The sequence below is a fragment of the Ceratotherium simum genome, chromosome 21 (assembly GCF_057802395.1).
Source record: "Ceratotherium simum simum isolate JZ-2026a chromosome 21, ASM5780239v1, whole genome shotgun sequence".
Lineage (NCBI taxonomy): Eukaryota > Metazoa > Chordata > Mammalia > Perissodactyla > Rhinocerotidae > Ceratotherium > Ceratotherium simum.
Genome location: NC_141920.1, coordinates 13,196,150 through 13,210,718, shown reverse-complemented (window position 1 = coordinate 13,210,718; position 14,569 = coordinate 13,196,150). Strand labels below are relative to the sequence as shown.

General features: G+C 55.4%; 1 protein-coding gene across 3 annotated transcripts in view; it reads right to left on the bottom strand.

Moving 5' to 3' along the window:
- The window catches only part of PREX1 (phosphatidylinositol-3,4,5-trisphosphate dependent Rac exchange factor 1), a 194,614-nt gene that overhangs the window by 48,530 nt on the left and 131,515 nt on the right, over window positions 1–14,569 (bottom strand). For all 3 annotated transcript variants that reach the window (XM_087445135.1, XM_087445136.1, XM_004430543.3), the window contains exons 10-14: window positions 13,924–14,071; window positions 6,476–6,576; window positions 5,054–5,157; window positions 4,756–4,805; window positions 2,471–2,546 (exon numbers count right to left, since the gene is read on the bottom strand). In XM_087445135.1, the coding sequence (XP_087301261.1) occupies window positions 2,471–2,546; window positions 4,756–4,805; window positions 5,054–5,157; window positions 6,476–6,576; window positions 13,924–14,071 (479 nt within the window). The remainder of the gene's footprint in view (window positions 1–2,470; window positions 2,547–4,755; window positions 4,806–5,053; window positions 5,158–6,475; window positions 6,577–13,923; window positions 14,072–14,569) is intronic.

Genomic DNA, 14,569 nt, shown 5'->3' with positions numbered 1-14,569 from the left:
GGTGCACAGAAGGTGTGCAGGGAAACAAGGGACAAGCTGATGAGCCCTCTCGTCAGATTCCTCTCCACTCTCTTCTAAGGTCTCATTTTAAACACCGCCCAAAAGCTGACGAGGAACAGAGTACCTGTGGTGGGGACGCGTCTGAGCAGCAGACGTGCAAAGCCCGGCCCTCCCCCGCCCGCCCAGCAGGAGGCCCAGCGGGCACCCAGCAGGCGCAGGCGGCGCCTCCCGCTCCCAAGGAGAACCCTCGATTTCCCCACACGCACCAGCCTTTCCTCCCACCTTCCCGCTGCCGTGAACAGCACTTCCAGCCACCACTGCGCCGAAACCCTGGGCCTCGTCCTTGATCCCCCTCCCCCGACCCCACCGCGTCCTGTGTGTCCCGTCGTTCCAAACAGCTCTCAGATCCACGGACCCACCGTCTCAGGGACCCACCCCACTCCCAGCTCACGCCTGGGATCCACCATTCAGGGCAAAGTCCACACTACGCTTCAAAGCCAACAGGCAGCTGTGGACAACAGGGAGCTTGGGAAACACGAGGCCACGGAAAGGTCCGAGGTGGCGAAGAGCGGCCGTGCCAGACGCCCCGAACCCAGGCACGTCCGGGCTCCGCCCGAAGCGCCTAGACCACAGGACAGTGCCCACGTGCTGCCCTCACCCACCGCAGCACCCTCAGAAGGCGGACTCGGCAGAGCACCCTGGTGTTTATTTCCTGGTCTTACTGCTCCTGTACCCCGAAATCCCTCTGCAATGTTTCAGCCTTCCATGCCTCATGGATTCTGAGTGACTTTGAATCCTCTGTGAAGGAGATAAGGAATTACGATGATAGTTACATTTACGGAACAATTACTCTGTGCCAGCGCCATTCGAAGCACTTTACGTGATTAACTCACTGAATCCTCAAAACAATCTAAAGGAGAAAGTATAGTTTTTAGCTTCATGTTACAGGCGTGGAAACTGAGGCACAGAGAGATGAAGCAGCCTGTCCAGGATCACTCAGCTAGAAGTAGCAGAGCTGGGACTGGAACCCAGGCCGGCCTGGCTATAAATAAAGCACACGCTCTGGGCTGGCTTCCCGGGATCCTCAGGAGAGGGTGGTGTAGTACAGTGGTCAGATGCTCTATGCTTCCCAGACACGCAAATCTGAATTCAATTCCAGGGTTGTTTCAAGACCTCCCAGGCCTTAGGGCCCCACATCATAGCAAACATACTAAAATGCACCCAGATCCCACATTAAATATGCTTTTTTGGCTTGAAAAATTTTTTTCGAGGATTTTTCTAAACTTGCTTTTGATGTTATTTGGAGTCAAGAAACATTGACTTTACACATTGGCTAGGATTTCTAAGCAATCACTGGAAATTCGTACAGCGTGAGAAAATCCAGCCAGTAAATTGTTTTCGAATGGAACTAAGTTTTTATGAATGCTAAATTTAACAATTAACGAGGCTGACATAAAGCTGTGCTCTGCAAATGTTTAAACACTTATCCACTTTGATTTTGCGGTTGTCTCCTCATCTTTGGAGCCAACACGTTCTTTTTACAGACTACACATGAGCTTTCTCACGGGCTCCCTGGAAAGCCCGGAGACCCAAGACACGAGTGGGTAAGACGGGCCCACCCGAGTCCCAAATGTGCCGCTGCGAGTCTGTGTCCCCCTGGACCAGGCCCCCGGCCTCGCTGGGCACCAGTTCCCTCGTCTGTAGATGGGCCGGAGAATTCAACAAGATAACGCACAAAACCCAGCCAGGGCCTGGCCCCGAGTAAGTGCCCCGTGGACGAGAGCAGCCTCTGCCCAGGCTCTGCCCACTGGGAACTTATAAGAAAGAAATAACTTGGCGAGCTCCACAGCAAGCCTCCAGTTTGGCGCCAGAATGAGACCGACTTGCCCTGGTTTGCCCAGGACCGTCCCCCTTTTAAAACTGAAAGCCTCAAGGTGGCAGCAGCCTAAGCGTCCACTGACCGATGAATGGAGAAATCACCTGTGCGACACCCGTACAATGGAATACTACGCAGCCTTAAAAAGGAAGGAAATCCTGACACACGCTACAACGTGGATGAAGCTTGAGGACATTACGCTGAGTGCAATGAGCCAAACACAGAAGGACAAACGCTGTATCATCCCACTTACACAGGAAACCTAAAGGAGTCAGATTCACAGAGGGAAAGTGGAAGGGTGGCGCCCAGGGGCTGGGGACGGAGGAATGGGGAGTTACTGTTTCATGGGGACAGAGTTTCAGTTTTGCAAGATGGATGGTGGTGACGGTTACACAAGTGTGAATGGACTTAATGCCACTGAACAGCACAGTTAAAAATGGTTAAGATGGTAAACGTTGTCATGTGTATTCTACCACAATTACAAATAATAATAAAATTTTTAAAAAAACCAAAACCCTCAAAGGCCCTCGTCCCGGTGAGCGCCCAGCCCCGGGCAGAGGGAGACGGCTGGCACGCTGGGTCGGGGGCTCTCACCTGCGCCAGCAGCCAGTCCACCAGCTTGCTCCCGGGCAGCACCGACTTGTAGGTCTTCAGGTGGTAATCGCGGTCTCTGCGGAGGGGGAGGCGCACCGTGAGCGGATCGGGAGAAAGGAGGCGGGAGCATCCCAATTCCCGCGCCCCAAGTGCTCAGGATCCAAGGGCTTGCAGGCTCTCTAGGCATGGGCGTGGGGGGAGCACTGGGCAAGGAGTCCCAGCCCAGATTCCACACCTCGCTGGCAGTGTGACCACGGGCCGGTCTGCCCCAGCAGGACCCCGCTCTCACCCCCAGAGTGAGGGGGCAGGAGGAGACGGCTCTAAGGCTCTGGAAACGCCCCTCTCTCCAGCCTAGCAGTTCTCAAGCAGGGGTGACTCTGCCCCCCAAGGAACCCCTGGCTCTGTCTGGAGACATTTTTGGCTGTCATGACCCGGGGAGGGGAGGGGGGTACACCTGGCTTCTAGCAGGCAGAGACCAGGGACGCTGCTCAACATCCTAAAACACCCAGAGCAGCCCCCAAACAAAGAATCATCCAGCCCAAAATGTCAACAACACTGAGGCAACGGAAACCCGATTTACTCTGAGTCGTGAGAAAAACTCTCAATTCTTTCTTTTTTCTTTTGTTCTGTTGTCAACATCACGTGTTCAAAGGTAACAAAACTATCCCGACGTGGAAACACCGCTCCGTGGGCTCCGTGGGGAATCCGGACTGAGCAGAGGGCAGGGCCTGCGACGGGCCTGGTTCCTTCCTGAGGTAAATGCACCTCAATTCCTCAGTGGGACCTCGCAGCCAAATTGCAACAGTTTCTCAGCCTTTGAGGCCAACAAAAGTGAGTTATGAGACCAGCCCACGTGGAGGCTGGTAAAGTCGGGTGGGGAGTGTTTCTCAGGCTTTTAGGAACTGGGCGCGGAAGGCCACGTGTGGGGTACATGGGGACCCACTGCCGTCCTGCGACCTCCTTCTCTGGGGGCTGATGGGGGGGCCCTCCTGCGAGGGCTGAGACGGGACCAGGGGCCTGCCTGCTGGGGCTGGCACAAGAGCCGGGGTAGGAGCTGAGGACGGGGAGGCGGGTCTGGGGATGAAAGTGGTTCCCAGGGCCTGACCTCCGACGGGGCCAGCAAACGCCAGGAAAAGGCCTTTCCTCTCGCTCCTCTGGCTCCTCTGAGAGGTGATAAGAGCTGTCAGGACAGCGGGGCAGAGGAACCCCCAGCAGGATAGAGTCGGGTCACCCCCTCTGTCCTTCACCCACAGCTTCATGGTAAAGAGAACAACCAGCCGCTGGCATTTATGGAGCGTTCACTCCATGCCAGGCGCCATTCACATTTAATCCTCATGACAACCTAGGAGGTGAGAGCTATTCTTATGACCATTTCACAGATGCAGAAACAGGCGAAAGAGGTTAATCACCTTTCAACATTCACTCAACAAACATTTACTAAGTGCTACTTTGCCCCAGGCCTGTGCTCTCCAATATGTGGCCATTTTTCAATCAATTAGTAGTAAATCAAATTTAAAATCACATTCCTCAGTCTCAAGGGTCTGAAAGCCACAGGTGACTAATGGCTACCGTGTGGGCAGCATAGATACAGAGCATTTCTATCAGTGCGGAAAGTTCTGTGGGACAGCACTGCTCTGTGCGCAGTTCAAGGGTCCCGGGACACAGCAGTGAGCAAATTCCTGCCCTTGGTGGGTTTACAATTCAGCAGGGAAGAGAGACAGTACAGAGCTAAACAAATAAATAGATATGTCAACTACCGACAAGTTTCAAGAAAAAAACCAAAGTGTAGTGAGGAGGACGGTGTGCACCAGGGTGGTGGTACTTCAGAAAGGTGGTCGGGAAGGGCCCTCTAATTTGGAGACATCTGAAGGAAGCGAGGGAGCAAAGATGCAGATATGTAGGGGAAGAGCATGCCCGGCAGAATGTGGAACAGCAAGTGCAAAGGCCCTGAGGTGGATCCTCTTATCAGCCCCACTCCACAGAGGAAAAAGCTGAGACACCAGGAGCTGTCTGCCCATGGGGTCAAGGTCACACAGCTGGTAACTGGCAGGCTGAGATTCAAGCACAGCCTGTGTGGCTCCAGAACCAACACCCTTCACCACCACACCCCAGCATTCCCCACAAATTAGCTCACTTAACCTTAATGACAAACCTATAGGGTATGTGCAATTATTAGCCCCATTTCATGGAGGAGACTGAGGCTCAGAGAGGTCAAGTTACTGGCCCAAGGCCACACAGCTGAGAAGAGGCAGAGGTGAAAGTGGAGCTTCGAGAGAATAACTTACTTGATCACAGGGGTGTAGAGGCTGTGAAGACGGCAGTAAAGCCTCACGCCCTGAAAGGAAAAAAGGGGGAGCCTGGGATCAGGCCACATCCTCAGGGACCCCCAAATCCAGGCTTCTGGGAGAGACAGCTCCCAGGACACAGCAGGGGGAGAGGGAAGACCAGTGGAGGAGAACAGGCCTGCTCTGCGGTGACGTGGGGTCAGGGTCGGGTCAGGGTCATAGGGTCAGGGTCACGGGGTCAGGGTTGTGGGGTCAGGGTCGTGGGGTCGGGGTCGTGGGGTCAGGGCAGGGCCCCTACCTTGGACATGATGTCCTCCAGCTCACTCCGGGCCTTGTAGGTGCCATCGTCATAGCGGAAGCGGTACATCACCTGCTCGTTCTTGAACTGGTGCTTGTCAGACACTGGGGGGACGCAGGGGGACGCGGGGGCCGGTGAGGCCACGCCCCCTCAACCCACGCCCACCATCCCCGGTCACTCCGCCAGGCCCTGCGCCCAGTGCAATTTCACCAGCGCCCCCGCCGCGGGCGTGGCCCTGTCGAGGCCTGCAGGTCTCCCGAGGCCCAGAAACGCCCCTGAGCCGGCCTGTGCTGGGACCCACCCGGCCCCGCAGCTCCGTGGAGCTAGGTCGCGGAGCACATGGGACTGAGGGCACTGGGGTCTGAGACCACCCTCCCTACACAACGGCCCCGAGTCGTCCTCAGCGCATCTCTCTCTCGCCCCACTCTGGACCCATTAGCACATCCTGCAGGGTCTTGCTTCAGAACATTAAGAATCACTCCACTCCCACCCTGGTCCGAACCACCTTCACTTCCCGCCTGGAATATCACAGCTGCCCCCTCACCGGGCACCCCACTGCCACCCCCGGCACAACAGTCCCCCCTCCACACAGCGGCCAGAGGGATCCTGTTCAAGTCTGAGACTAAGCAGGTCTCTCCTCTGCTCGGCACTCAGCAGTGGCTTCACATCTCAGAGTAAAAGCCACAGACCCTACGATCCCCATACGGTCCTGGACCTCATCCGTAAATGCTCCCCGCTGGCCCCGTGCCCTCTGACCTCATCTCCTAACGCTCCCCCTGCCCACTCCGCAGCGGCCACACTGGTCTCCTGGCTGTTCCCTGAACAAACCACTTATACTCCTGTCCTGGGGGCTTTGCACTGGCTGTTCCCACTGCCTGGAACCCCGATGGCCACCGGGCTCCCGCCGTCCCTCCCTCAGGTCTGGTTCCACCGCCACCTTCTCCATGAGGCCTTCCCCACTCCCCGCCTCCTCTCCTCCCCAGCACTGGCGCCACCTGTATACACAGACTCTACTTCTCTTGTTATTATCCTCCCCTCCAACGAGAGCGTGGGCCCCGTGAGGACAGGTCCCGCTCACTGCTGTGTGGACAGTGCCCGGCACATAACAGCCATTCTATAAATATTTTTTGCGTGACTAAAACTTACACAAATGGTTCTTGCCTTTTGTGAAGGGACAGATAGAAAATCTGCTCCCCTGCCCCTAACTTTCGAGGTGTCCCTGCTTTGCCTGTGCCCCGGGTGACTGCTGGGTTTCCCAGCCCTGCGAGCAGGGTTATAAGGACGTCCACGTGCCTGGGGCCACACTGTGCCCGGGGCGGCTGCATGGAAGTGCAGAAGTAGTCTCGGAGTCAGAAGCACAGCCCTGCCGGGGGCTGACCGTTCCTCCCCCCCCCAGTCCACCCAGGCCCGGCCCCCACGCACCATGGTGGATAATACCGTTCTCCAGCAAGGCTTGGCCCAGGTTGACTCCTTCTTCCGTCTTGCTGATTTCGCCAATTTCCAGGAGCCAGGCAACAAACTCACTGCCAGGAACATAAGATGCGATTGAGAGGAGCCCCCAGTCCTGGGACCACGGGGACCAGCACTAGGCTGGCCTGGCCCCACCCACTCCCGGGAGTGACAGCCAGAACTTCCCACAGGGAAGCCAACCTGAGGACCCCACAACCCTGGGGTTGTGCTGAGGCCTCACACTCTTCCCCGTGACCCCCACGACCGATGGCAGAAAGTGGGTGTGACCAGGCTCCGCCTCAGGCTCACTGGGTGGGTGGGCAGGTGGATGGATGGATAGATGATGCACAGACGGATGGATGGGAGAGAGGGAGGACGGGTGGATGGACCGACAGACACATGAGTGGGTAGGTAAATGAACAGAAAGTGAGTGGATGAATGGATAACTTCACCATCAGACAAATGACTAGATGGCTGGAAAAACTGGTAGGTAGGTGGGTGTAGGGAGCATGAGTGGATGGGTAGATGATAAGTGGAGAGAGAACTGGGTAAACGGGTGGGGGAATGGATGATGGCTGGCTGGCTGGCTGGCTGACCAGAAGCAATGAAGAAACCAACAAGCAGGAAGAAATAAGGGCCCAGAAAGACGACTGTGGAGAGTCAGGAGAGCTAATGGTGATCAAATCATGTCCTTCTCCTACCTAAAACCCTCCACTGGGCTTCCCCATTACTCACAGAAAAAAAATCCAAATTCTGCCCCCACAACAACAAGGCCCTGCATGAACTGCCCCATCCTCACCGGTCTCATCTCCTCTCTCTCTCACTTACTTTGCTTTAGCCACACCTACCATCTTTCCCTTCTTAAAAAAAATGCCAGACTCCTGCCTGCCTCAGGGCCTTTGCACTTGCTGTTCCTTCTACCTGGAAACACCCTTCCCAGCTCTTCATGTAGTCCTTCCTTTCCATCCTTCAGGTCTCAGCTCAAATGTCACCTCCTCAGAAAAGCCTTCCCTGACCACCTCATCAAAAGTAGCCCCCTATCACTCCACAATCCATCACATCTCTTGGTCTGACTTCCTTTGTAGCACTTAGCACTGTCTGAAGTACCGTTTGCAGATATATTCATGTGTTTACTGGCCATGTCCCCCGCACAGACCATCATCTCCAGGCTGACAGGATTTCTGTCTGTCTTATTCACGGCTCCACCCCCAGCACCTGTAGAAGAGGGTCTAACGCACAGCAGGGCTCAATAATCACTTTTTTGATCAAATGAAGGAAAGAACCTTCAGACAAGAAGGAATGTTCCAGGGTGGACAGGAAGGCCTCAGGGAGAAAGCAGGCAGACCCCACGTGACTAGCCGGTTAGGGGCTCAGCCAGGCCCCGGGTCCCAGCTCTCGGGGCGCGCTGGGGCTCAGAGCAGAGCTCAGCCCACGAAGTCAGGAGGGAAAGCGGGAGCCGGGAATGGGCTGCTTCCGCCACGCAGTCTGTGCTCAGTGAGAGCCGGTGGCAGCTGGCCAGCGCACGGAGCTCGCTGCTTATCGAAACCAGCTGTCTCGCCTCCAATTACAGGGCCAGAGGGGGCAGAGCTATTTTTAGCTTCCCAGTGTTTGGCGGAGCAAAGCCTGCCGTGCGCGTAGGTAGCGGTGTGTGCCGAGGCGTCGGAGAGCCGGGCGCAGGCCGAGGGGCGTGGAGAAGAAATGGGGCTGCTGTGCGGAGTGGGACCCCAGGTGGGGAAGCAATTGTCCTGGGTCCCGTCCACCCCCAGGTCCATTCTCTACGTCCCAAAACTCAGAGGCAGGGAGAAGGCTGCCGGCAGCTGAGCGGGGGAACAGATGTTGAGTGCCCACTCTCGGAAGCCGGAGACCCGCATCCAGCTGCCCACCAGCTGTCCCACGGGGGGCCGCCTCTGGCACTGCCCAGCAGCCCTGTGGCCAGGGTGGGGAGACAGGAAGTGTCCCCACAGCAGCTGCTAGGGCAGAAGGCAGCCCAGGGGACAGCAACCGTGACCCGCGTGTCTGCCCTGAGCCGAGTCCTGCTTCTTTCTGAGGAGGGTTCACAGCTTGCTGGGCAAAACTGGGCCAGCCATTGTCCCTCTCTGGGCCTCAACAGGGTCCATCTGGCAAGTGGCTAACTCAGGAGCCTTCTGGATTTAGCGGGTAAACTTTCTAATCATACGAAATCTTAGGCTGGGATCCAGCGTGCAAAACCGAATAAAATTAATCTCTAACGCAGGGACCTGGAACTCTGGTAAACGAGCGAAAGGGGCCCAGTGGAGACTGTGCGGAACCAGCCGGCGCTGCGGCATCTGAAGATGGCAGCCACTCCTCGGTGCAGCAGACCGTGGCCGCCTGGGAAGACCACAGCATCTTACCACTTTTCAAGGGAAGCCGGAAATCCAGCATTTCCTGTGAAATTTCCCAACTGTGGAATGCTGATATCGAATCCAAAGTTTTCTGAAAGCACCACGTGGCCCGTGGCAAATACATGCGTGAACCGCACTGGGTCAGGGGGGCACCATTTGCCACCCCTGGGGTGCAAGGAAGGGTATTCTAAGCAGGGGATCAGCACACACAAAGGCCCTGAGTAAGAAGTTAGGAAACCAGCAATCAGCCAGTTGCTGGAGGTTGGGGGCAAAAAGCAGCAAGATCCAGTCTTCCAGAAAGAGCCGGGGACACAGAGAGGTCAGCCTGCGTTGGCGGGGAGTCTGAGACTCAGGGAACGGGGGACCAGCTGACAGCTAGCTTGTGTCCAGCATTATCCACCCAGTAAACACGTATCTCACCTACTACGGGCACAGGGCATACACGGGTATGTCTCTGCAGCCTTCCCCAGAAGTCCTCTGAGCCGAGGCCTAAGGCACCACTCACCACCCAGTACAAGATCCCCTTTTTCTAGCCTGTCTCCTCCACAGCCTTGAGCTCCATGAGGTCAGGGACTGGGGTTCCATATCCATCTCTGTAACTCCACTGCCTGCGGTGCCTCCTGAAGACGCATGCAGCAACGTCTGACAAACTGTTACCGATCTGCTGTTATGTGCTAATACATACTAGCACCTGTGCACACAGGTGGGCAAGGCAGCGAGGCCTCTTCCAGCTGGGAGCTTCCATTCTGGCAGACATCAATAAACGAAGGACATCTAACCTCTGTCAAGGGTGAAACCGACGGCCTTCTCCCTCCAGGAAGCCCCCCCGACTGCCCCTGCCCCAAGCTCTCTCAGCTCTGACAGTGGCCTCACACAGGGCCTGTGCCATGGTTCATCCTCATCTCACTCTTCTACTTAAACTCTTTCAATGGCTTCCCAGAGCACCTAGAATAAAATCTGAACCCCTGACTCCTTAAGACCTACCTGATTGGCCCCTGCCAACTCCTGTGGCCTTGTCTCCCACCCTCGGCCACTCCCTGGCCTCCTCACTGTTCGTCACTTACTTACTCAAGGCTCATTCCAGCCCTGGAGCCTTGGCACCCGCTGTTCCCTCTGCCAGGAATGCTGTTCCCCCAGATCTTCTCATGGCTGGCTCCTGCTTGTCACCCAGATCTTGGTTAAAATGTCGCCTCCTCTGAGAGGCCCTTCCTGACCACCCAGGCTGAACTCGCACCCCATTTCGCCTCCTGACATCAACCTACTTATTTCTTTACAGCATTCATCGACTCGCTGAAGTTCCCTTCTTTATTTATATTTGTCTGTCTGTCTGTTTTCTGATTCCCTCCCTGGAGGGTCATCTCCATGAGGGCAAGGACTCCATCAGTCCTGTTCACGCTGGCACAGAGTAGGGGCTCTGTGAACACTGAATGAATGGGATGGGTGGGTGGATGGTTTTGTCTCCCCAGGTCATCTGCGCAGCGGGCATCTCCTCTAGGGGATGTTCCTCCCATGATGCCCTCCACAAGAATACAGATTTTGTGTGTGTGTGTGTGTGTGTGAGGAGGACTAGCCCTGAGCTAACATCCGTGCCAATCCTCCTCTTTTTGCTGAGGAAGACTGGCTCTGGGCTAACATCCGTGCCCATCTTCCTCCTCTTTATGTGGGACGCCGCCACAGCATGGCCTGACAAGCGGTGCATCGGTGCACGCCTGGGATGGAACCTGGGCTGCCAGCAGCAGAGCGCGCACTTAACCACTACACCACAGGGCCGGCCCCAAGAATACACAGATTTTATTCCTTGTTTTTTCTCATGTGGCGTCTCCTGGTTTTGTCTCTGAGAAGAGCAGCAACAGGCCACTTCAGCCCAGTACACATTTGCATCGCCCCACTGTGCTGTGCTCGTCACCTGTGCCTCCACCATATCCTCCCACAATCCTATGAGGCACATCTCATTATCTCTCATTAGTCGATCATTTACTAGACTCAGAGAGCTTAAGAAACTTGTCCAAAGTCACACAGCTAGAAAGTAGGGGGACCAGGACTTGAGTTGAAATCTGACTCAAAGCCCAACGCTTGAAGGTTGTGAAGACAAATGAGACACTTGCTCTATTGACGGAGTTCCTCGTGTAGACGGGTGTGGAGAAAATAACTCACAGGGAAAAATGAAATGTGCTGGAATAGAGATAAAAATGGATAGCTGCAGCAGAGAGTGGGGGGAGAGAGTCCTGGGTTCAAATCCCTGCCCCACCATGTGGCTGTGTGACCTGGTGCACGACCTTTCCCTCTCTGTGCCTCAGTTTCCTCATCCTTAAAATGGGGATAATGGCAGTGACGAGCCTCACAGTGTCCCACAGGGGCTAAGAGGCAAGGCCACATGCCAGTGCCTGTGGCTGCTGGTTCCTTCCACCCAAGGAGACCAGGGATGCGTCCTGGATAAGAAGACTCAGGAGCTGGGCCCTGGTGGGGAAGGAGGAGGCTCAGAGCTCTGGGGCTGGGCACAGGAGAAGAGTTTTACGAGACCGGTCTCCTGCAGGAAGTCTGGTGCCTAAGGCCCCGGTGATTACAAACCAGATTTCAGTCCTGGCCCTGCTTCAAATGGGCAGCAAAAGAAATCTCCCCTAATCCTTCCTGAGGACACAGCACCTCCACTGCAGCGCTAATCAGACAGGTTATCCCATCCGGCTGGACTAAGCTCTCCCAGGGGTCTGGCAGGAGGTGGGGAGGTCCTCTGACCCCGAGGGCCGGAAGCAAACCTTTCCTGAGAGAAAAACCTCCTTGTGCCCAGGGATTAGGGATTAGCTGATGGAGACCAGCCCACTGTCCCTTTCCCACAGCCCGCAGGCCTCCTCTCCACACACCCTCCCAGGGAGCCTGGGGCTGGGGTCACTGACCCCTGAAGGCAATAGGGCAGCTGGAGTCCAAGGCATCTGAGCCACCCCTCGGGGGCCCAACCACTCCCCACAATCCCCTGCTGCTGCCCGGCCAACCACAGCCTCAGGCCATGACCACTCAGCTCGGCCCAGCTCCACACTCGGTCTCCAGCATCAATACCTGAATGTCTAGGGGCGTTTCAACTTGAACGCGTCCAAACCTGGGCCCCTGCTCCCCCGCTGTCCCCGCATCGCTCTTCACCTGGCTTCCAGGGCACCACGCTCCCCCCTGAGGGCGCCCACCTCTCTACCTGCCCTCTCAGACTCCCTTGCTGGTTCCTCCTCCAAACACCGGGGCCCCAGGGCCCGGCCCAGCCCCCGCCTCGTCTCTCCCCTTGCAGATTTCATTCAGTTTCATGGCTTTAAAGACTATCTGCATGCCCACATCTCCTACACTCAGCTCTCCAACCCAGAGTTTTCTCCCCGAGTCAAGATTTCATATCCAGCTAACAAGTCAACACCTCTATCCAGGTGTCTAAAAGTCTCAATGTAACCTATCCAATTAGAGCCTCTGAGCTCTACTCCCACCCCTGACACCCCGCTCCTCCCTCCATCTCCTTCCCCTTGTCAGCAAGCAGCAGCTCCACCCTTCCAGGGGCTCACAATCCTTATCTCCCTTTGTGTGTGTGTGTGTGTGTGAGAGGAAGTTTGGCCCTGAGCTAACACCCGTGCCCATCTTCCTCTATTTTGTATGTGGGACGCCGCCACAGCACGACTTGATGAGCGGTGTGTAGGTCTGTACCCAGGATCCGAACCCGCAAACCCCAGAACTTAACCGCAGAAGTGGAGCACGAGAACTTAACCACTACACCACCGAGCCGGCCCCCTTAACTCCCTTTTTTCTCACTCCATCAGCAAATGCTGTCACCTTCAAAACGACACAGAATGCAACCACTTCCCCATCTCCACTGTGACCAGCTTACTTCAAGTCAGCTCTCACTTGGTAGGTGGCAACAGAATAACACGGTTATTCTCACTCTTTCTCCAAGGCCTCTTCAAAAGCTTTTTGGAAGTAGGTAGGATAGAAGTTAATAAATTCTAAATAAAGTTCCTGCCTCACAGGCGAAATTCTCTCCCAGTTGGACCACAAGCTTCGTGAGGTCGGGAGCCCTCGGCGTCCTTCACCCTCTCAGAGTGTCGGCCACCATGTCTAGCACACAGTAGGGCCTGCAAACAGCTTGACAATTTTACGGCGACTGTATTTCTTCCACCTCCCCCATTCCCCCGGCCCCTCTCCCACGTGAATGAGATTTACACCCGGGTTTAAGATCCAATCCCGTCACACCTGCGCTCTGACCTCTTTGATCCTTGGTTATCAAATGGGGCAGAGGGTAAAATGTTTTATTACTAGGAAATAATGCATTTCCCAGAGAAACTGGAGGCCCTAAGGACTGAAAAGCTTCCAGGACCCTCTCCCTCACCAGTAACTCAGGAAGGGAGGCCTCAGAGACACCAACCCCACCAGCCACTTGATCTCGGACTTCCAGCCCAGGTTGTGGTACCTGGTCACGGCAGCCCAAGCAGGCTAACACAAGCACCTACGTTTGCTTGTTCAGCCCTTTCAGCATCTTTGTCATCAGCTCTCTGCATTAAATACCTCTCTGTTTGAAATATCTACAGTGGCTTCTCTTTTCTTGAGGGCTAGGGCAGTGTTTTTCAATCCACGGTGGGCAACCCATTAGGAGTCTGTGAAGTCAATTTCATGGATCTTGTTCAGCATTATTTTTGAAATAAATGAAGAAATGACTTGAACAGAACAGAAAGGATAGGACAGAAAAGGAACAGAGAAGAAACAGAACAGATGTTCTCGGAGTGCATCCAGCACAGTAAGTTCTGTGAAACTGCAGCTTCAATCATGTATTACGTGGATGTGTGTACCAGATCACAACGTAAAACTCACGTTTTCCAGCGACTTGCGGTCAAAAACATGTGCAAGACCTGCTATGACAGGGAACCCACTATCCTTCCTGACCTCCGAGGGCCGTTCCACAAGGATTTGGGGTGCTTTAGTGGCTCTGCGGGAAGGTGCAGGGCTGGGAAGAGCCGAGCGGGTGCAGATGGTCTGCCTCACCTCCAGCCTCCAGCCGAGACCTGGGGACGGAGTGGAGGCCAGGGTGGGGCCACTCACTTGCCGAGGAAGCACTTGGGGACGGTGCTCAGCTTTCTCCGGCGGTCTTTGATCAGGTTCACCTTCTTGCTCATCATCATGTGGTAAAGCTTCTCCCCCTTCTCCGCAATCATGACGTAGGCGTCCCGCTCCATGCCCAGCTTCAGGCCTGCAGAGAGGGCACGGTCAGCACTGGGGAGAGCGACTCCTGAAAGCCTGCCCCCCAGCTGCCCTCCACTACTGCTCAGCCACTGGTCATCTACAGAGCACTCACTCATGTCGGTCATGTTCTAGGCACCTGCCAGTGACCCCTCGCAAGAACCCTGTGCGTGAGGGTGGCTCATCTGCCCCATCTCACAGACGGGAAAACTGAGGCCCAGAGAAGCTAAGTCCCAGAGTAACAAGTAGTCGAGCCTATTCAACCCTCAACGTAAGGATGGGTCTCCACTTTCAGAGGTGATCAGAAAGACTGCTGAGATCTTCCTTCCAGCCAGGGATGAAATTCGCCCGTTTCTCTAGACAATATACACAGGACCTGACCCAGATCACAGCCCCACTTTTTCTACTTGGACTCTGTCCACTCCTGACAATAACAGCAATGACAAATAATAATAGCAAATGCTATAAGCGCCTACTATATGCCACATAACTCTCAAGAAACCTACAA